Here is a 22305-nt window from a genome sequence, read left to right on the forward strand (position 1 = left end):
ACACACACACACTGGTTTAAATACACAATTTAAACTAGTGTGCCCATGTATGTAAGTCTGTAAGTCGTGATATGACTCGCCTGTTCCCACTTGAGCTTCTCATTTCTCCTGCCTTCATTCAGATTTTGTAAAAACAGCTTCCTTTGCTTTCTTACTCCCATTGCCTTTTTTATCCCCCTTCCTCCATTTCCGCCGTATTAAGCCCTTTATCTCTGTCCTACTGACATGAAAGACGTTTTCTGGCCTCTGTCATATGTGCCATTTCATTTCCTTTAACTTAAAAATGTGCTGATAGCCATAAAGTGTTTGCTGACTATCAAAAAGTCCCAATAACTGTGCTGTAAAGCGGCCAAAGATAAAGCTGAATCTGAACTTATTGTTATTTTTAACTGTCTTATGATTGCATCGACTGAACTACTAAAAGTATTGAAAGTATTTCTCCTGTGTATGCTGATCACGTCTTTATGTCAAATGGAATGTAAAACTCAAAGACAGGATCTCTCTTGGCTCTTACTTTTCTAACTTCTGGATAAAGATAATGAAAAAAGACTAAATTAAACTAAAACTAAATGCAAGCTTCTCATATGGGCTATATTGTAAATAGCATAATAATAGTGAATGCATCCGGATGTTTGCTTAGCGTTGCAACACTATTACCGCCTGCAGGTGGCGCCAGTGGACCGCTTCTAACACGCCGAGGAACAACTTCTGCAGGCTATAACCTTCTGCTTTATGTTTTAAAATCATGTTCATTGGTTCAGAGTGAGCAAACATGGGTCTGTATGAATATATGTATGAGTTGTATACATATCACACACATGTTTTGTATAATATATACAGATATATTAGTAAAAATAAAAGCGGGGGTACACCATTAAAGCTTCATACGCACTGTATTTTACACATTTTGATTGCACATATAATAAACTTTATGGTATAAAACAAGTAGAAACAGCTGAAGCAATCATTAAATCACCTTTTTCTTTTTGCAGAAATTGAACTTGCAAAGAAAGCACACAGCATGGGACACAATAACTTCCCGAATTCTCCAGCAATGCAAAATGGAAAAAAGCTATAAATTACTGAAAACCAATAGAAAATCTTAAGCAGCATAAAGCAGCTCTCAGCATAAATAGAGGCTACAATATGGTACAAAATGCACACTGTGCAAGTAAAAGACATCTTTGAACCAAACTGAGGGCTGTCGGTACAGGTAAAGGTTTTCACACCACCTACATGTTTTGTCCAATACCCAATGCATAGGATGAGTACAAGGTCAGCAAATGCCACACACTGCAAGACAGCGCACGTGTGTCAGGCAATGGTAAATGTCAAGCATTTCGATACAGAGTGGTTAATCTGCAAAAATCTACAGTACATTAGCCATGGTATATCACACAAGCAGAGAAGTTGATAAATGTTGCCCACAAATGTGTTCGAAATAGGCCGGCTCAGATGGCATATTGTTTTGGTTGCTTCTTCAGGCTCATGGATCTTTCAGTTTGTGAAATCACATGAGTGGCTCTGTTGTTGAGGAGTCTGCATTCATGAAGAACATCTGTACAAAGAAAAATACATAAAAAGTCAAGGAATACACTATGCATCTAACACTGTTAGCAACCAGCTAGATATCTAGGAACAGGTCTGCAGATATTCTCTTACCATTAAATTGCTTATAGGCTTCTTCAATAATGGCATTATTAGATCTCTTTATCTCCCAGTAACTATCTTCCACCCATGGCTTGCAATCAGAATGTTCAACAAGCTGTCCATTCTTGTACAGACCAGCTGATCATCATTCAAAAAAAGTAAATATCAGTCTCGGTATATTATACAAGCAAAGGCAAACACAAATGCATCACAACTGTCAGCGGTGCCACAATCACCAAATTAATCCAGTAAACAAAGTGTGACAACAAGTTCATTAAAATATACCTTTTATGGTATCATCAATGTCCTTGCATAACTGATACAGATCGCTTCCACGCCCAACAACTCTTTCACCTGCAATTTAAGCAGATTAATTCATTAAAACACGAAACTCTTACAAGTTAATGTTGAGCAGTTAAATGTCCAAAGAATGGGGAAAAAAAACTTACCATCCAGGACTTTGATATTGGGGAACATCTCGAGAACTACCGCTCTATATGAAGAGTTTCTGCACACTGCCATAAAGAAACTTAACATGAGTTCATTAATCGAGAATTTCCATCCACTGGAATATGTTCAAAGTCACCAGAATTACCTGGATTAGTGTAATTATATGTGTTGTCTTTCAGACGTATATTTTCTAGTTTTCTCAAAGAAACAAGGCAGTGTAGGTTCTCAATACTGTTGAAAAGCAAAACAGACATGCTCTTAAAATGCCTAATAACATAGTAACTTATGCATAAAGCTTTTCTGCTTTTATGTCAGTAACACAGCCGCTTGTGACATATTCACATTTTTAATCACCTGCAGGAAAAAAAAGACATTCAGTGGTTATTTAGTCTTACCTGGATATAATATTACCAGCCACATTTAAGTTCTGTAAAATGTCACAAGTGCGCAGGGGCTCTGGAAATACAAAAGCAGTGACCAATTTATGAGAAATTTTAAAGCCTTTTCATGACAGTAATCATCTTAATAATGCAAGAAATAAATAATCTTTTTCTTCTAAAATTGTACCTAAATTGGAGACCCTGTTGTTAGACAAATTGAGGACTGAAAGAAGCCGTAAAGATGCTAAAGGAGCCAAATTTGTGATATTATTTCCAGAGAGGTCCAGTCTCTCCAGGTTTATACATTCCCCAGTGCATCCAAGATCATGTATACCTACAAGACATACAATTTAAATCATAAATAAAATGCAAATTTTACAGAATGAAATGCTAATATATTATTTCCATCTTACCGAGATTTCTTAATTTGAGAAACAATATCGACTCCAGATCAAATTCCCCGGTACGTGACTTGAGCAGCACGGCAGTTATCTTTTCATGGTCTGCATCTGAAAGAATACGAGTCACAAGACTTCAGCAGAGCAAAGCATATTTATTTTTCTATTTGCATGCACCCACTCTGTCATTGTTCGTGAGTCAGCACAGCAAAAGAAAACGCTAGAAGCACAGTGTCTGTTCTGCTTACAGTATAAGCAAGTAATCCAGGCAATCATCTCTAATAGGGGACAAAAAAAAAATTCAGACAAGCAGTTTCTGAATTTCATATCTGGCTGCACGCTGGGATGTCCTCTTGAGGATAGGGTCACAAACAGATGTGCTGCTGGGTGGTATTATCTCGCCAGTTGTATGCATAAATAAAAGAAACCCAGGGAGTTATATTTGGCTTGATTCCCTGAGGCAGTGTCAGCCAGCTCTTATTAAGAGAGGTAAAAGGAAATCACGGTTGACCAGAGATGATGATGATAATGATGCTGATGTAGGGCTCTGTTATTTTCTTGGTGATCCTCTTATTATATTTTCAGATATGCAGCACAATTTTTATTTACTTATTTAAAAACTAAATGAGCACTGACAGACATGGATTTATATCCTTAAATATGACAGAGAATGGATTGGGTGTAAGCAGGGACTAATGTTTTACACTGCACCTGCAGAAAGAAAGGTCACGATGTTTAGATTACCGCACAGTCTGCCAGCAATAACGTTACAACTTGTTAGCAGAGGCATTAAAGGGACTTTGTTAGCCCATGTTAGCTATATTCGTGAGACAGCGGCTGCGTGAATTAAATCATGAGGATGATTCAGCCGGATGAAAGTGGGTGGGTTCTTGAATATAATTAAAAACGTTCCCCGTCTGTTTTATTTATTTATTTTGTCATGAGATGATATAAGCAAAATGTTGTGTAACAAACAAAAAGGGGTTATGTTGTAGCTGGAAGCACAGCTACCTAGCATAAGCAGCTAGTGGCTAGCAAAGCAACGTAGCAACAAGCTACCCATCACAACTTACCTTGGTCCTTCTCTCGCTTGGAGTCCATCCTGGGCAACTTTGCTACCTTCAAAGCTGCCTAACCCGGTAAAGAGCGACACTTTTAACCAGTGTGGTGGTTAGGAGAGGTAGTGGCTCTGTGGGGTGAATGTGAAATTATCATCTGTCCTGGTGTGCAGGCAGCACACGCTCACTGTACTGCCGTGCTGTAAATAGCACGCAGGTGGATGAGACGGACCTCAGTCTCCGCAGCCGGCAGAGGGATGGGGGAGGCGATCATCTGCGGTGCAGGCTGCTGAAAGAAGCTGCACACCTGCTTAATTAAATATATAAATAAGAAATGCACATATATTAGATGCCGCTTCTGTGCAACAGGTTCTCGGGTCAATTAAAAGTTGTCGTCTTGCTACTGTGCCGTCGATAATAACTATGCTGGGGTTTCTGCATTTGTGGTATGCTACTACTATATCGTATATAGCAGAATAGTTATGCATTGTACCAAATGGTAATTAGCAGCGGAGCCAAAAAAAAACAAGTTTTTCTTCTCGTAATTACTATACATATAAATATAATATTGGGCTTGTACTGTATTAAATCTGAGGTGGACATATTGTATTATTAAATATCTTTGGCATAGTCACCTGTAAAATAACTTTTATCATTGTATTTACTGTGCATACTGCAGGTTAACAATGTATATGTTTTTTGGTTTTTTTTAAAACGAGCAAAAAAAGTGCCCAAGTTTTATAATTTAGCAATAGCGGACTGGTTTAAAGCACAGATTGCATCTTACAGTGATATCAGTAATAGTCTGCTCGCAATATTGTGTAAGATCGTATAGAAGAAAAAAGATGTTTAATTAGTGTGTAATTAAGTGGCCCCAAGGTGAGGTTACATCATTCCTGTTGCTAGCAGTTTCTAGTTCACAAGTAGGCCTTTTTATTTATTCATTTCTTAGCTCCGGTCCCATTGGTTTGTCTGGACTCCGGTGGACACCATCTGGGTACTTAAGGAGGGGAAACAGATCACTTTGCACTCCATGGGGTCAGCAGACAACATCCACTGGCTCCGACTTAAACGAAAATCTTTATTACTAAGATATATTCTTGACGCACTTCATCTACTTTTGCAGTCGTGGAGGACATCGTCTGGAAGGACACCAATACCCTTTGATAGGAGTTTGCAACGATATAAATTCATCTTGTGCGGAGACTTTGTCTCTGCGGACCTTCTAAATGCCTTTCATTGAGAAAGGGCTTTGGACATTCAGTGCTGTGAATGTGTACAAGCAACAAATTACTTGATCAAGATGGGTAATAAACAAACGATATTTACCGACGAGCAGCTTGATGCTTATCAGGTAAGCTTGTGTCCATACCTGTGTTTGGAATCTGGATGTCAAGCAATTCATTCAAGTGAATAATGTTTTAATGTCTTAATTATGTGCAGCCAATAAACACATCACTGGAAAACTTTGAAGGCTAAGTGAAGTAAAAATTAAACATGTTTTTTTTGTGTGTGATTATTGCACTCCTGTTGTTAGACTAACACAAATCATCATTTTATCTATCTTTTTATTTTCTCAGATATTGAAAAGAGGGAAAGTCACTTTATAAATATTGATTATTACCATCTCTAGGGTGTTTCGTTGGTCCTAGTCCCCCCATCAGTTTCATTTATGACAGACAAAAAACAATTTCCTACTATAGTGTCGTCAGCTATGGCCACATTTTTATTTAAATATTGATAAGCAGATAGCAAAAGGTCTTGATTTCATTCCAAACTGGAGGATATCATGTAAACTGATCATCTAAGAAGATCTGACCTTTTGTTCCCTGTAACAAAAATCCAGGTTTTCCCAGAGAGAAAGACATCCTCATATGCACAGGTTTATCATGTGATTCGCTGTGGGCTTAATAATTGATGCCAAAGCCAGCGATGATGTGCCGTGAAACTCTACTCTCAGGACACAGTTTCTCAAGAGCTTCTCTGGTTACTTCAACTACTCCTAGAGTACCGTTTCTGTTTGTCTAACAGTTGTTATCTCTAGAGTATCACTTGAATTTATATCTTTCTTCGGCTCAAATAGATCATTGGATACTGCATCAGCGTGCTTCATTCAACGGGGAATCTAGAACCCAACAGCTATAACTTAAGCATGACTGTAATGGCATTTCTAAGTGTCAGCACATTGTTATCTCGTGTTATGGAGCATAGCAGGTAAGGTTGACTTTAGTAGGTGTATCGGTGAAAGCAAAAGGTGCAGTCCCTTGAGCTCATCTGACTGCACTCTAACACCCAGGGGAGTAGCTCAGACAGAATTCATACAAAAGACAAATGTAAACTGAGGTGCCCCCGGTAGAGCCGTTGGATAATGCGTGTGCCAGCACATGCATGTCAGACAACAGCAGATTATGTTCTCATGTACTTAAACGCATCATCGTTTAGGAGAAACCAGACACCCCGCTCAGTGTTTTACAGTAATGATTCTTCACAGATGTGTCATTGTGAGCATTTTATGCAAATTTCGATTGCACCTTAAAGGATTTGTCATCATGTTCAGTGCTATAAAACCTTCAATTCAAAGTATTTGTTTTTCACATGCTGTTTTTCTCTCATTGCAGGATTGCACGTTTTTTACTCGGAAAGAAATTCTGCGGTAAGACTTTGATGAGGTTTTTTTTCCTTTTTATTCTGAAAAATCGCTCGCAGATATATGTTGCACTGTCTTTCATTTAAACCACATAAATTCACCACTTACACTGACCATAAGAAGATGCAAATATGTTGTTATAAGCTTTTCTTTTATTTTCCTGGGGTATTTCTTTGCTCTTTGGACTATGCGTGCTTTAACTGGGTCAGGATTTGGCAATTAATACTGTATGTTAAGTTCTTTCACCCATTCTTTCATTACATCGCTTTGTATAAAATAGATCACTACACTACAGCTAGCATACATGACCAACATTACCTTGATATTCCTGGAGTTGGTTGGGCTGTTTGCTTCTGATTTGCTGATTTACAGTAAATCAAACGCTGAGTTTTGGCCTAGAGACACCAGTAACTTACCAAATGGCATGCATATATTTGTAGGTGCCTTTGTGTTGTTTTATGTCATAAAATTGTTTCCAACTGAGTGTTAATGGTAACTTATGTGCAGTGACGTATGACCCCAATTATAAATGTATATTTGTTAACATTAAAAGCTTTCACTATATTGTAAGTTTTCACTTCATTTCGTTGTAATATTTTGGTTTGAATCATGGTAACAGACCTAGAACAAGATTCAGAGATTTGCTGAAATACATGCAGCTTGACATCTGAGCAGCTAGAACAGACATACAATGGATATACAGATGTTTCACTCAGTAAACATAATGTGGATTATGATTTATTTCATATACAAAATGCATATAAATCTGCATAGTGTAGCACAGTGCTGCTATTTATAGTGTAATGGCTCCATTCCCTCCTTCATTCACTATCCAACAAAGGTCGAATGTTGGTCTCTTTAAAGTATGAAATACAGGCAAATATACCATTTAGTCAATGAATGGAAAAGTATGTGGATTTATGATTTGTAAACAGTGCTGTTACATGCAGGTGTTTGTTAGTGACGATCTAGAAGGTTCTGTCCGTTAGCTGTAGCTGTAGTATGTTAGGTAAACCTTTTGAAATTCATGTTGACCTTTTGACTGCCGTATCGTTTTCAGAGCCATTCAAAAAGGGTGTCACATTTCTACTTGTACATTAAAAAAACTAAATCAAATAAATAGGATAACACTAGTTGTCACGACTCACTGGACGGCTTAATTTCTCTCCTGTTGTTGCTTATCCACTTGATGACAGGCACAAATGACTCGCTTTTTTCGTTAACGGAAGTGAGCACTTACTGTATCTTTGCATTTCACTCTCTTTTGGCTGTGGTTTGTTCTAGATGTTAGATTAGATTTTTTCTTTTCTTTTTTTAGTAAGACATTGTCAAAGGAGCTTGCAAAGAAAAGCGTCTGGACTTCTTTAAGTTACTTGAAGACGTTTCACCTCTCATCCGAGAAGCTTCTTCAGTTCTAAGGTCAAATGGTGGAGAGTCCCAGATATAAACCTAGTGGGAGTAACCCCCCCACAGAGGGACAAAAGGACCCCCTGATGATCCTCTAATCGCCTGAGCCAAGGTGTGAAACTGGGTGTGGGTCCCAATCAGCCAGAGTTTCGGGTGTGTTCATTGTGAAACCTGGCCCCACCTTATCATGCGAATTCCTGAGGTCAGATGGCCCAGGATGTGAGTGGGCGTTAAGGCGTCTGGGGAGGGATCTCAAAACTGGATTATAGATGGCAGAGAGTTGGTGTCGTAAACCCCCGCCTCTGTTCAAAGATGGCGCTCACAGAGGACAAAATTGCTTCTTTCACTCCTCTTTCAAAGCATCTGTCCTCTCTGTCCAAAATGTGAACATTGGCATCCTCGAAAGAGTGTCCTTTATCTAGTTTAATTGTAGTAAGTTTGTTCTCAAAGACTAGCGTCCCTGTTGATGAATACTCAGATATGCCCTGAAAGTATTGACTTAAAAGTCAAAGGTCTATTTTCTTTTCCTAGGCTGCATGGCAGATACCATGAGCTGGCTCCACATCTTGTACCAATGGACTACACCAATGAACCTGATTGTAAAATCCCATTAGCCTTAATAGTCAACATGCCAGAATTAAAGGTAAACCCCCCACCGCTGTTTTAAAGCTCTGTTTTGTCAATGTGAGCAGTATGCTTGTGTGTGTAGAACTGATTGTTAACACCGCCCGTCTGGCTGTACTCCACTACATTGTGTGAGCTTTTGAAAGTTTATGTGCCGTGAATTGCTCTGACTGATTCTAAAAGTAAATCAAAAATAAATTTCAAATGCCATTTTGCACACTGTGACAACTCAGCCACATTTACCTCAGCTTTTCTCTGAAACAAGCATGAATGCCATACCCTTTAATATGAAGCCCCTATTCCCCGCAGAGTATTACCACAGAGACTCACGATGCACTCTTCCTCTCGGCATGATTGGGCCTTGTCTGTAAAACTGTCACAATAAGGCTGGGTTATAAGGATAGCAGAAAAAAGATGGAGAAGACTAAAGACACAATTGGACCTCTACAACTTCATGACCATAAATTTGTCATCCTATTTTATATATTTCTATTTAGCTGATTATTTATTGACCTCAAACGTTACCCTGGGCAATAACACTTTCTTATTTGGACTCACTGAACTACAAACTCTGATTTAATAGCATTGTCTTGAATATCGTGAATATGCACTACCAGTCAAAAGTTTTAGAACACCACAATTTTTCCAGTTTTTTATTGAAATTTATGCAGTGTAATGTTTCATTGCACTCTGAAATGAAAGCATTTTAAAAATAAGCAATTGAAGTTAAAAAGGAAATCATCAATCAATCAGTTTAAAGACCAGAATGTATTCTAAACTTTTGCCCCCTTTGGCAGATATAACAGCTGAACACACTCGTGCCATTCTTTCTACAATAGAAGTCAAATATTCTTCAGAAAGTTCTTCCCCATATCTGTTGCAGATGTTCCCATAAATGTGTGGCACTTGTGGGTTGCTTTGCTTTCACTGTTCTGTCTGGTTCATCACAAACCAGCTCAATGGGATTTAAGTCTTTAGACTGTGCTGGCCACTCCATGTTTTTAAGCTTACCTTGTTCTTTTTCCTTATGTAGTTCTGGCATAGCCCAGACTTGTGTTTTCGGTCATTATCTTGCTGTAGGTTGAAACCTTGACCAACTAGGCGCATACCAGAAGGTATTCCATGGCGCTGCAGAATGCTGTGGTAGTCGTATTGGTTCAGGGTGCGTCTCACTCTGTACAAGTCACTGACCCTGGATCCAGCAAAACAGCCCCAGACCATCGCACTTCCTCCTCCATATTTGACAGTTGATTACTCAGAGCGCATTACTCCGGTTCTGGCCTCCCTGCACTGGCTTCCAATTGAATTTAGGATTCACTTTAAAGTCCTTTTATTGGTTTTTAAATCCTTTAATGATCTGGCACCTGCATATTTGTCTGATTTGCTGAAGCCCTATGTCCCCACTCGTTTGCTCCCATCAGCTGAGGAGCTGTTGCTCTCAGTCCCCAAATCACGGCTGAAACTGAGAGGAGACCGAGCGTTCTTTATTGTGGCTCCAAAGCTTTGGAATAATGTTCCTCTTCACATTAGGCAATCGACATCAAATTTTGATTCATCACTACATAATGGCTGTGTTTCATTGGCCCAGGCAAGCCTCTTTGTCTTATACTGACATCTTAGCAATGGCTTTCATGTTGCAACTCGTCCTGTCAAACCTGCAGCTCGAAGTCTTCTCTTCACAGTTGAAACTGAGGCTTGCTTACTACCACCACTTAAAAATGTTGTCGTGTGAGCCACCTATCACGGAAGCTGTTGTCCTCTGATTTAGTTGTGGGTTTGGGTCTGCCAGACCTCTTCCTGTCAGATTTTGCTCCAGTTTCTGAGTGCCTTTTGATGGTGGAGAAAACTCTACTTACTGACACCTTGACTTTCTTTGCAATTTCTCTGTAGAAAGACCTACATTTTTAAGTGTCATCAACCCTCTTTTATTGTTAATTGCCTTTTTTCTCGTCATTTTTGTTAACCCATTTTGTGTTCCCTTAAAAAGGACTTTTTGTATAATTCTGAAACATACATTATTTTTCAGTTATGAGTTACCTTACCTTTTTTTTCTACCTCTTGCTGTTCACCACTTGCCTTTGTACCATTTCAAGCTATTCATTGGACTTGAACGACCTGAATTGCAATAAATAACCAGAAAAATTGGGGTGCTCTAAAGCTTTAGAAAATCGTTTTCTTATTAAAATATCTTGTGTTTGCCATTGCAAATGTGTAGGGCTTTTTTGATGAGTGATTTTTATGTTTAGATGTAAACAAAATTCTGCAGTTAAACACAATCATGTTTTTTCTCCAGGAAAATCCATTCCGCAACAGGATCGTGGAGTCATTCTCAGAGGACGGGATGGGAAATCTTAGCTTCAATGAGTTTGTGGACATGTTTTCAGTCCTGAGTGAAATGGCTCCTAGAGAACTCAAGGCCATATACGCCTTTAAAATATACGGTAACATTTCAAAGCATCTGTACGTTATAGAACTTCATTAATTAAAATGTTCTAATTCTAACTTCTGTTGCTGATAGATTTCAATGTGGATAATTACCTGTGCAAAGAGGACCTGGAAAAGACTCTGAATAAGCTGACAAAGGAGGAGCTGACTCCTGAAGAAGTTGAGCTGGTGTGTGAGAAAACCATTGAGGAGGCAGATTTGGACGGAGACCACAAACTTTCTTTTGCTGACTTTGAAAATATGATATCAAGGGCCCCGGATTTTTTAAGGTAAATAAATTCATGTTATTGCAACAACATTGATAAATGAAAAACAGAATTGGACTCTGGATTCCTCCCACAGTCCAAAGACATGTTTGTTAGGTTAAAATAAAACAACTGGGTGGCATGTCATTACTTAAACCATGTCATGCAGACACGTTGTAAAAAGAAGAAGGCCTGGATTTCAATCAAAATTGAGGTGATTATAATTGGCCCTAGAAATCTCACAAACATTGTGCCTAATCAGGTACTTATTCTGGATGGCATTGCTTTGGCCTCAAGTAACACTGTGATGAATATTGGAGCCATTGTTTGACCAGGATTGTCATGATCTGCTGGCGCAGACTGCGCTTTGAACAGAGGACTGAACTGCAGATGTTTATAGACAGGACTGGGCTTAACAAAAAGTGAGCCGTTAATTTAGGCTGGGTGAAAATCAAACAAAAACGCAAAACAAAAGGCAAAATGAGACTCAGACTAACAACAACCTAAACTGTGCATGGAGCATGGAGCAAGGAGGGAGATGAACTTGCGTTCCAGCAAGGGACAACAGGGAACTGACACAATGAATACACAGGTGATTAGAGAGCGGAGACAGCAAGGAAACATAACTGAAACAAATAAGACACAGAAACAGGAAGCAAAACTAAACACAAGCACATGAGACAAGGGCCATCAAAATAAGACAGGAAACTCATTAAGGCGCAGGCTAAGGTACACAACTTGACGTGGGAAAAGAATAGCTCACACAGCAGACATACATGAAAGAGCTGAAAGACAGAGCGAGCCAGGGAGCTAGAGATGAGAGAGAGCGACGGAGGCAGAGGGGAACAGAGCGAAAACAAACATGACAGAGAGAATAAACAGAGACATAACCGGGGAAACGAATAAATAAACACAAGACAAGAGGGATGAGACAAAGACTAAAGGAACAGACAAGAAACCAAAAATACAAATAAACCTTAGAGGCAATAAAGGAACTAAACTCAAGACTAAACTGTACAAAACTTGAACTTAAAACAATCTTCATCATGCAAAAGAAAGAATCATGAATCCAAAATAAACTCAAAACGCTGGGTCAAAAACAGGACCAGGAAAAGGATATGACTGCTTTCTTTTATTTGTGCAGTATCTCCAAAATTAGAACTATCCCTTTACAGAGAAATGATGAAAAACCAGTTCATGTATTCATTACTGCTGTAATTTAATCATGCTGCTCTAAAACTTCTGTAAAAAGCCTTCAGTTTATCCAAATTCTGCAGCAAATGTAGAAACAGGAACAAGAGCCAGAGAGATCACATTTATTCCATGTTGGCTTCTCTTCACTGGCTCTTTGTTAAATACAGAATTGAATTTGAAATCCTTCCCACTCCTAAACAGTTTTGAATAATCATCCCTCCCCAGCTGATCACAGCAGATTGCTGCCCCTTACTGAGCCTTATTCTGCTGGAGGTTTCTTCCCGTTAAAAGGGAGTTTTTCCTTTCCACTGTCACCAAGTGCACGGTCACAGGAGATTGTTTGAATGTCGGGGCTTTCTCCAGAATACTTTAAGGTCTTTATCTTATTTGTTGTTGTGATTTGCTGCTAAAATAACTAAACCTGAATTGAATTGAATCTTATGTATATGCTTAAACTTATTTTGTGTATTTTACATTGTGTTTAATTATGTGTCTATTAATGTCTGTGTCACCACTGTTGATTAAACTGTTATTTTGTCTGTCTTGGCCAGGACACTCTCGCAAATGACATTTTAAAAATGAAGAGTCTTATTTCTCAGGTTGAGTAAAGGATAAAAATGTTTCATGCACAGTAATTGTTACTTTTCTAATAATCAACTTTATTATTTTTTCAGTACCTTTCATATAAGAATCTGAGAGGGTTGGATGGACAGCTTCTAAGTTGGCTGGACCTCAAGACTTTACCTGAGCCATGTCCTGATCACAGCACAGTGGTTGTCTGTCACTATCCATCGTCCCTCTCTGACCTTTACTGCAGTCGGAACTTGAGAAGATGGATTCTGATGACAGCAAAATGAAATGAAAAGCTGACTAAGACAAAAAAATAATCACAGCTACCAAGTATCATAGTTAAATAGTAATGTGACCGGGTATAATGAAAAAGAGCAACTCAGAGAAATGCATTAGCTATTAATTGTACTACATAATCTAATCAAAAGTTCAGAGAAGATGTTGTCTTCTCAAAGAGATGTCTCTCTATGCAAGGACAAAACTAAAAACCAATACTGAACGGCACACTGTATTAAAACCAGACATAATTCAGCAGTGAATATCATTGCTTGGTCTCAGGAACACTTTCAAAACCATTATCATTGAAACTACATTGCACATGATTCCCTGTGAAGTCTTTCTGCAGTGGCACCTCCAGAGACATCCAGTATTTATAGAGCTACAGATAAAACTTGAAGCACAGCAGCAGGATTAGGGGATATTCTATAGCTATGCAATAAATTAAGTATTTATGTTGTTATTGTGCTCGTACTTTGCTTGGATATAATGACAGTCATGTTGTACTGTTCTCCAGTTAGATGAAGGGCTTTGTCATCCAAACTCTTTGTGGTAGCTTTCATCATCTGCCATTTACACAAGATGTCAGTTACTGCCATGTTTTGGATATGTATTTTATAGGACTTCATGTAATGTCTTGTATTTGTCTTCCTTTGAATAAATGTTGTTTTCCAGTGTGCTCTGACTTAATGCACTTGTAATTTACTCATAACAAAATATGAAGATGTTTGCACATTAAAAATTAGGAAGCATGTGCTTCAGCTTAGCCTCTCATGTGAGCTATAATATATTTTTAGGGAGGATGTGATTATTAAGACAGAGCTGCCTCGCGTTCACCAGCCTCTGAACATCCTGCACATTCGGCTAACTTCAGCAGAAAGCTGGAGGAAATGGTTTTGGCTATGTTGGTTGATGATTAACATGTGGTGGTTTCTTGGCTGGAGGATACAGATTTGCATCAGTTACACATGGTGTATTGTGTTTTAGATTTCATGTTTAGCTCGGTAGTTCTCATGAGTCGTACTGCAGAATTGGTTGATAGGTATAGCCATACATGCAGACCTTCACAGTCACTAAGGAGATTGGGTCGGCTGAGGCTTAAATCTGATTTTTCTTTCTTTTTGGCAAGTGCAATGATTGCAAAATGGTCTTGACAAGTTGAAAGACGGCCTTGGCCAAGTGCTGAGGGGCTCAAATACAGAAAAGTCACACGCAGAGATACTGTTTGATGTTGTGTGTTTTGTGGAAAGCATTTTGGTATTGGTAACACAAACTGTAAAGTGTTGTGAGCTCCTATGCCACCACAGGCCCAGACAACAGGCAGAAAAGGTATGCATGGTGCATCTGAGCAAACTCCATGTTTATGTGCAACACCTCATCTGGATAAAACACAAGTGCAGCAGTAAATGGAATGAATTCTCCTCAACTGTACTCTGAAAAATGAAGAGAGGGGATACTGAGGGCCTTATTTTAACTGACAGTTAAAATCTGTTCAGCTGTTGTGTTCAGTTTAATAAGCAATCACCAGAGCAGCTAGTTAATTCTTCAGTGTCTTATCTGAAGATTCATTTATGAGGACAGCATCAAATATTCAGGGCAGTAGAGTGCTGATTGCAGAGCTTCATTAATGACGGGTGTCACAGGGAACATCTGTTAGTTATGATCTCGGCAGAGCCACTTTCTGCTGCAGTGTGATTATGATGCTGTAAAACAGCCATTACTTTAAGCAACTGTTTCTGAGGGTGAGAGCGGCCCAACAGGGTGTGAAACCCACGCTGGTTTCGCTGCTTGAGAGCTCAATTTGATCTGATTTAAACTCTCTCGCTTTGCTTCGACAGCATAGCGGTGAAGATTTCTCGCTTTTCTTTAAAAATGAAATAACTTGTGAACAATTCCAAACACTTCACTTGAACCAAATATACATTCAAAAGTGTACATAAACCATAACAAATAATCAGTGACAGCGTTAAGTGAGTAAGCTGTGTGTTTGCGATTGTTTCGAATATTCTTTATGGCAACTGAGAAAACGTTATCGAGATAAAGACACTAATGACATGTGGGTGAAAGCTCTCACACTAATAGGTAGAACTTAAATGCAATTTACATTTATTATACGATCAACAATAAACCTTCAAGCTTCAACAATTTCACGAGCTTTAAACACAATAATACACTGTGCTGTTAGTAACGGTGTAATATGCAATGCCTGCCAAACACATCAGTTACCCTTAAGTGTTTCTTAATGCTACATAAAGTAGTTATTTATATAATTGTAAGAATGTACTGCTTAATCGCTGTCAACCTTACACATTTTGTTATGTCAGTGTGCTTTCAGATGTGCAGAAATACAGTCAGGCAGTTATGACTCTTGTCTTTGATAAGTTTTTAAAATCATTACCCCATGTTTTCCAGTGACGCTTTATCATGTAGATCTCAATTGTGAAACAGAAGGCGACAGAAATGCCACAAAGTTAATGATCTGCCAAGCTGAATGTTTGATTATCAAGAGCTTTAGCATATCCTAGTCTGCACTGCCTGACTTAAACCAGGAACTGCTTATTTCCTAACATCTGTCACACTGTCCTACATGAAACGACACAATAGCTCTACTTTTCTCCCCCTTTTTTTTCTTTTTACTGCTTCAGAGGATAACCATGAAAGATATACACTAAGTATTCCCTTTATTGTACTTTTACTGGCCCCAGTAAAAGTATAATTAAAAAAGTAAAAGTAAATGATAGAAGATAATAAACCTTTAACCCACTTCCCCGTTGGTGTCACAAACAGACGTTTGAAAACTGTATGCAAATAAAGTTTCCTGTGAATGTGCAAAACTGACGGAAGCAGCACGTAACATTTTTAAAGATCAACTGTAAACACGGTGCCATGAGATGAATTTCCACATATGGTAATTTTCTGTGACAACATGATTTAGTGTTTTCAGGGAATGCTCTTTAAGTGAGCGATGGAAAACCATAATCAGAGTGCATTACATGGCCAAGGCAAGCTAAAGGTGGAAGCATTTTCATAGCAGTGATAATAGTTGTACGTTGTTGTATCCTGATTTATTTTTATTTATTATTTGCATCTCGAGCTCCACACGTGGAAATGCTGTCATCGCTCCACAGCAGCTCTAAACCGCACATCCTCATTTCTTCACAGTTATCCTCTTCTCCGTTACCTACAGCCCGTAGACATATCTGCATACATATATGCATCTACAGGATACATGTTGACAGGAAAGTGTAGCATATACGCCCAGGTTTATGTGCACTGATGAGAAGTAGATGAAAACAGTTCTCCTCAACATAAGCTGCAGTTCAAGGTGAATCACATGCTGTGGACTGAACAGCAGGTTTTTCCCCCTTTACAGTCATACTTTCATTGGGGCCCCTGAAACATGCGTAGGGCACTGCTGTACATTTCCCCCACCCTAATGATCACCCCGAAAGTAATTATTTAGTAATATTCTAATAACAGTAATGGCATAATAATGATCTTAGAGCCTCTTATACAGTAGATTGCTTTTAATATGACATACACGTAACACAGTTTTTACCACATGTAAAAACCTGTTCGTGGAAAGGAAACTACACACGTATCGTTATATTTTTAAATAAATACGTTAAAAAAACCATACATAAGTTCTCATTAAATCGTTAATACATAACAGTGGTTTTCCAGAGTGTATTATGTAGTAGTAGTGTGAAATCATCAAAACAAGTAAACGTTTTCCTCAGTACGCTGTAAAGTAGCCTCTTTACCATTTCTTCTTGTTCTCAGGGAAGAGCCACTTCCATTTGTCGTTCTGTAAGAGGTAAATAAATTCATTATAATACAAGTATGACACACAAAAGAATTATTTCTTTTAATTAAAGTGCTTTGAAAACATTACAAACCTTAAATCCCCAGGACGAGTTGGTCTGTTTGCGTCTCATGTCCTCCAGAGGTTCGTAAGTGTTGCTGCTGGCTTTAGGGTTGATTGGTTCCTTGTGGCCGCGAATCGGCTCATATGTGAAGTCAGCGGGGGCTTCGCCAGGGACCTCGGCATACACAGAATCTGTGCGCTCCTCTGGTATTGACAATCTAGTGTCAAAGGACGTAGTGTGTGGGCTCCCGGGCCTGCCAGCCAGGTGATAAACTGCATTATCACTCAAGTAGTCCAGGCTGTGGCTGCTGCTTGGTCTGCTGCCCAAATCTGTCCTCTCTGACTGGGAGCTGCTGCCGTTACCTTGTCTGACTGGCCTGGGGGAAAGTCTCGGAGGGGTGTCGGGAGGTGCTTTCAGTCTGTAAGACTGCTCCCCGTCAGAACTGCTGTCCAGGAGTGGCAGAGACCTGCTTTTGCTGTCTAGGATGCTGAGCTCCGAGTAAACGGATTCTGGATGTGACGGAGGACTACATCTGCCATTGATTTGATCCTTGGAAGTCGAACTCGAATTAGGTCTGGGTAAAATGTCCTGATGCATGTGTTGGTCTCTGGGTGTAACCCTTGGCGACTGCTTCCTGAGCTGGGCGTACAAAACCCCCTCATGCTCGTTGATGGTGGCACTATCGAGGTGCCTGCTCCTTCGAGGCAACGGCGGACCTTCCTGTTTTACAAAACACGTTTCTAAAAGTCAGTGAGGTGAAATAAACAATGGAACTATTTTCAGCACATTAGTTTGGACAGCAGCTCTATAATTTATTGACTGTATTCACCTCGTGCGCCCTGTTGCCCTTTGGTGGCCGTTTAGGCTGCTCATCTAAACTCGAGTTTATCTGTTTTCGTTGCCTGTTCTTCACAGCGCTGACAGCGGCAACAGGTTTTTCTTTGGGGCTAATCTGGATAACATCATATAGGTCTTCATCCAGGGCCTGAAAGAACAAAACATCACTTGGACCTCTATCTTTCACCTTTGGCATTTAAAGAAAGAACTCAAAAGAAGAGTTTTGTCTCACCTCAAAACACGAATTTGTCAGGTACTCTCCATATGGTTCAATGGGGCTTGTTTTGTAGTAATCTACCAGACTGGGCACTGTGTCGTGTACCTCGGTGTCTCCATAGACTACAAACTGCCCCATTTCATTCTGGTTTATCACAAAGTGTCGACAACGATCCCTGCCTCTGCAACAACAACAACAACAACAAAAAGTTTGTTAAGCATTGACACATTTTATAGTTGGAGCAAACTAAAATAACAGATATTCACACGACTTTCTGACTTTTGAAACATGAATATCCTCCAATAAAATAAGCCACCAAACAAAAGCTTAGAAGTGGGGTTAGAAAATAGATAGATTTGATCGATTTGACACACATTATCTTTAAGACACTTTATATATACATAAGTCATAATTTCTGGAAACAAAGCAGTTTACCTTCAGCAGCACAACAACACTACACAACTCCTACTTTAGTGTTCTTTAGACTAAACCACCACTCACCTATAGGACAGGATGTACCCGATGGCCTTTTCACTAAGACGGATCAGGAAACAGCCGAGCTCCCTTTCTTTAAGAATTTCTTCAGCATCCCTGTAGACAGACCAACAACAGCTTTAAATTCTCCAAATCCTAACTTTAAAAAGTGTTTCAAAGACATTTAGAGAACATTTACAGGAACAGCCTGGTAGATTATGGGCATAGCGAGGTGGATTGTGTGCTGCACCGTGGAAATTCTATTTCGTTACAGTCCCTTTCCATAAACTTGCCACTGCCAATCACGTAAGTGTGCACTGAATGTGGGTGGGTGCTGGAGGAAAGGCCAGTAGGTGCCAGTGGGTGTATTACAAAGTGGACACTTTCCATCAGAGGAAAGGTTTATTTTTATTTTTATTTTAATATTTTTGGATACATTTTCACAATATGACCAAAAAATAAAAATAAATACATGAACAAAAAGCCTCGTGTCTTTTTACATGACTATATTATATGTTTTAAATTATATGTAAAGAAAAAAAAAAATTTTTAAATGTGGCTTTAGTAGCTTAGAGGATATGATTTGGTTTTAGAAAAAAAAAACTGGGTGTAAAAAATGATTATTTCTCAGTTTGCTATTTCCATTTTTTTCCTTTTATGAATCCTTACCGTCTTGTGATGAAGCCCAGGAACCAAGCTGGAAGGAGTCCGTTGCTGACCATGAGTGGCACCTGAGTCTCTATGAACCACTTTGATGTCAGCTCCCTGAGTCTGACTTCAGTCCCGTCTGCATTAGGATCCCCTGTTGTGTCCCTTTGCTCCATCCTCGTCCGATCCTGATTAAAAACACACCGTCATCCGCTGAAGACAACCAGCATTTATTCCCCAATGTTTGCTGTGTGGCAGCATTTTAACAGTCTAATTTGCTTATTTTCCAGGAGGCGTCAACCACAGCCTGAAAGCAGCTCAATGTTCTCATAGCTGTGAATGAAAGTCATTGGCTGCTGGAAAAGTCCGGTTACACCTGTCTGTGTAAAGCGAGCTTCTAGTTTAGTACACAGCATTTATTTGCTGTTACATGATATCTGATGTTTTAGAGAAAAAATATTCAAAATCCACAATGTTCTCATTTTACTCAAATAATACTTTGAGGTTTTATAATCTTTCTCTAAGTCAAACATAACATAAAAGCAAGTTAGTCACTAAAACAGTCAGCAACTAGTTCGAAAAAGATTTGTAAGCAGTTCTTACCTTGAAGCAAAATTTTAAATAGGTCCTGATGCAGGGAGATTTTGTCTGTTTTTGATCCTTTGGTTTCGACTGTGAAACGCGGCACACCTTTTCAATTCTGGGATACTGTTGTCTGTAAAGTAAACAGCAATTCCTTTCAATCCCTGGAAAGAAAAGATCAGAAAATTAATTTAATTATGAATAATTGAATTATAAAGTTCATACAATATTCCTATAAAGTATTTAACAATGGCGAGAGCACATACCTTTCCTTGAGATTGTCACTGTGCGGTTTGAACCCGGTGTCATTTCAGCAAACATTAAAATACTTCTCTTAACTTCTGAACCGTCTCTAATCTCCAACTGAAAGTGTCTTGAGGGAGTATGACACTACATGGGAGATATAGACAGATGACATTTACAATTACACATATTTTTCCACTGGTCTGGAAAGTAGAGGTACATGGCAACGGGCAAGGCGCAGTTCAAACAGTTCATTTGCATCAAAAAGACAGCTGAAGGCTGCTGAACAATGTGAGAGCTTCCTGAAGAGAAACGGAAAGTAAGCTTTACAGAAACTGTGGTTTGTGTGCACACGAGTGCATTGGTTTGCAAGAGGAGATGTTTAACCCACGGAGTGTCTGATTACCAGAGTAATGGGAGATAAGTTGCGTCAGCAGTTGATCTTTTGTGTTTTCTGATCTGGGTTTGAAGTAAGTTCAGATCATTGTTGCTAAAGCTGGACCAAAAATGTGTAGGAATGGAAATGTTTGGAAAGACTGTGTATGTTTGAACAGATTTGGAGGGTAGAGGGCGGGGCAATAAACAAAGCCCCAGTAAGATGAGGTATTTCCAAGCTTGTTTTTCAGGTTCACATACAGTAAATACCTGCTAACTCATTCCCCCCATTGGTTGGGACAGGCGTCATGAATCACCTCCAGCAGTTTATGCTCTGTGGGGAACAGTAGGAACTCCCACAGGGGGAGATGCAGTAACGAGAAAGCGTCTGTGTCATAGCGAGCAGGATGAGATGGGATTTCACAACGGGATTTTAACATCACTTACAATTTGGAAACATGTTTCCTGTTTATACACAACTGATCAAACACTTGGGTATTGTGTACAGCAATGTCATTTAGTGTCATTTAATTTAATTTAGATGAATGATCGCAGAGCCAATAACTGAACTGTTATGTTCCACAAATGAGTAAGAGCTGCTGTACAGTACCATGGCCTAGAATTTCAACACTCTCTTAAGGCGGCTCTTGTTGTTCTTTGTGAGTCATTATGTGCTCCTCTGTGGGAGTAGTAAGGTTTGGGGTTAAATGTTATCACCGGTCCGTGTTTGTAAAGAATCCAATGAACATTACATTCGACCGATCGCGCTGTGTGCTGTGCGTAAAAGGATCGGCAGAAATTTATTTTATCTACAGCACATATAAAAAAAAGGTGCCAGACAGGAGGATGTCTAGGCTGATATTTTTTTTTAGCCTAACACACCTATGAGGGGGATGTGGATCTTATAAAAGGTCACAAGTCAGTTTAACAAATGCAAAATGTCATTGCAACGGAAGCACATCACCTTTGTTTACAGTGTCCTTTGAAACCTCAGAGCAAAACAAGGATCCTAACCTCACAAAGAGACTAATACTTCTAATTGTAAGAAAACTAGCAGGTTACTGTTGTTACAGTATTACAGTATTGCATTTTTTTAAGCTGCAGTTTTATCTTTGACATCTCAAGTGGGGAAACATCAGGTGTATTTCCCAGCATAAGACAAATCATCCACTGTTTACCCACAGCACTGGGGCAAAACTAAATCATATTCACATCTGCAACCATTAGTCACCAAAACATCCTGAGCATGTGAAACTTCTGCCAGCTCTGAATCCAGGAGACAAATTTCCTGTAATCACTTCAATATCTCCTCTTTCGCACTCTAGTTAAACGAGCTATGGATTCTACACATATGCTGTAGGTTTTATGAAAAGTGGAAAGGTACGTCATTTCAGGTGGTGATATTTTATTGGAACATTTCTTTACCTTTTTTTGACTTATCACTTAAATTGTAAATAATGCCACTATTTATGTATTTATTTTCATCCATTATTAGAACAGATTGAGAAAAGTGACAGTGAGATAGAAGAAAGTTAAAGTAGGCTCACTGTGGTTACATGCACTTTAGCACTAACCCAACACCCTGACACACTTTATGGCATCTGTGGCTTTATACTTACTGCTTATTTTGGAGGTGAAAAAAAAAATCAACAAAATATGGCGAGGGTTGTTTGTATCTCCAAAAATGTTCATTTTTAATGCTCTTCAGCTCAAAAT

The 22305-nt window shown here is 39.1% G+C and overlaps 4 protein-coding genes across 6 annotated transcripts in view; 1 reads left to right on the forward strand and 3 right to left on the reverse strand.

Moving 5' to 3' along the window:
• Nucleotides 1-747, reverse strand: part of idh3a (isocitrate dehydrogenase (NAD(+)) 3 catalytic subunit alpha) — a 7087-nt gene extending 6340 nt beyond the window's left edge. Inside the window, exon 1 of the mRNA XM_005730155.1 lies at nucleotides 658-747. Within this exon, the coding sequence (XP_005730212.1) occupies nucleotides 658-747 (90 nt within the window). The remainder of the gene's footprint in view (nucleotides 1-657) is intronic.
• A 119-nt stretch (nucleotides 748-866) lies between these two features.
• Nucleotides 867-4239, reverse strand: lrrc61 (leucine rich repeat containing 61). Of its 2 annotated transcripts, XM_005730013.2 has the most exons (9): nucleotides 3952-4237; nucleotides 2894-2989; nucleotides 2668-2814; nucleotides 2496-2556; nucleotides 2246-2331; nucleotides 2100-2165; nucleotides 1936-2004; nucleotides 1663-1788; nucleotides 867-1558 (listed from the first exon to the last, which is right to left on the reverse strand). In XM_005730013.2, exons 1-9 carry the CDS (start codon nucleotides 3977-3979, stop codon nucleotides 1452-1454), a joined length of 786 nt encoding a protein of 261 aa, XP_005730070.1. In that variant the 5' UTR covers nucleotides 3980-4237; the 3' UTR covers nucleotides 867-1451. The 2 variants fall into 2 exon arrangements, with proteins under 2 accessions (XP_005730070.1, XP_013765506.1); XM_013910052.1 differs by lacking the exon at nucleotides 1663-1788 and having other exon boundaries at nucleotides 3952-4239.
• Nucleotides 4240-5239: 1000 nt separating this feature from the next.
• On the forward strand, nucleotides 5240-13194 carry cib2 (calcium and integrin binding family member 2). 2 transcript variants are annotated; one of them, XM_005730014.1, is made up of 6 exons: nucleotides 5240-5290; nucleotides 6555-6589; nucleotides 8522-8633; nucleotides 10908-11055; nucleotides 11133-11328; nucleotides 13173-13194. In XM_005730014.1, exons 1-6 carry the CDS (start codon nucleotides 5240-5242, stop codon nucleotides 13192-13194), a joined length of 564 nt encoding a protein of 187 aa, XP_005730071.1. The 2 variants fall into 2 exon arrangements, with proteins under 2 accessions (XP_005730071.1, XP_005730072.1); XM_005730015.1 differs by lacking the exons at nucleotides 6555-6589; nucleotides 8522-8633.
• A 3677-nt stretch (nucleotides 13195-16871) lies between these two features.
• On the reverse strand, nucleotides 16872-20455 carry LOC102193261 (SH2 domain-containing protein 7-like). Its single transcript, XM_005730016.2, has 8 exons — nucleotides 20238-20455; nucleotides 19993-20135; nucleotides 19411-19577; nucleotides 18769-18858; nucleotides 18283-18448; nucleotides 18043-18198; nucleotides 17244-17933; nucleotides 16872-17152 (listed from the first exon to the last, which is right to left on the reverse strand). The coding sequence occupies exons 1-8, from the start codon at nucleotides 20290-20292 to the stop codon at nucleotides 17105-17107; spliced, it is 1515 nt and encodes a 504-aa protein (XP_005730073.1). The 5' UTR covers nucleotides 20293-20455; the 3' UTR covers nucleotides 16872-17104.
• Between the last annotated feature and the right edge of the window lie 1850 nt (nucleotides 20456-22305).

Source organism: Pundamilia nyererei, unplaced genomic scaffold (genome assembly GCF_000239375.1).
Source record: "Pundamilia nyererei isolate P.nyererei 1_Seehausen unplaced genomic scaffold, PunNye1.0 scaffold00035, whole genome shotgun sequence".
In the NCBI taxonomy this organism is placed as follows: Eukaryota; Metazoa; Chordata; class Actinopteri; order Cichliformes; family Cichlidae; genus Pundamilia; species Pundamilia nyererei.

Excerpts from the sequence above, each read along its gene's own strand:
- lrrc61 (XM_005730013.2), bottom strand. The coding sequence starts at position 3,979 with ATGGACTCCAAGCGAGAGAAGGACCAAG. Across the intron at positions 1,789-1,935 it reads CATTGATGATACCATAAAAG|CTGGTCTGTACAAGAATGGA; the intron begins GTATATTTTAAT and ends AATGATGATCAG. Across the intron at positions 1,559-1,662 it reads AGCCTATAAGCAATTTAATG|ATGTTCTTCATGAATGCAGA; the intron begins GTAAGAGAATAT and ends TTCTTTGTACAG.
- cib2 (XM_005730014.1), top strand. The coding sequence starts at position 5,240 with ATGGGTAATAAACAAACGATATTTACCGACGAGCAGCTTGATGCTTAT. Across the intron at positions 5,291-6,554 it reads AGCAGCTTGATGCTTATCAG|GATTGCACGTTTTTTACTCG; the intron begins GTAAGCTTGTGT and ends CTCTCATTGCAG. Across the intron at positions 11,329-13,172 it reads AGGGCCCCGGATTTTTTAAG|TACCTTTCATATAAGAATCT; the intron begins GTAAATAAATTC and ends TTATTTTTTCAG.
- LOC102193261 (XM_005730016.2), bottom strand. The coding sequence starts at position 20,292 with ATGTTTGCTGAAATGACACCGGGTTCAAACCGCACAGTGACAATCTCA. Across the intron at positions 20,136-20,237 it reads AGTGACAATCTCAAGGAAAG|GGATTGAAAGGAATTGCTGT; the intron begins GTATGTGCTCTC and ends TTTTCTTTCCAG. Across the intron at positions 18,859-19,410 it reads CTGGGCTTCATCACAAGACG|GGATGCTGAAGAAATTCTTA; the intron begins GTAAGGATTCAT and ends GTCTGTCTACAG.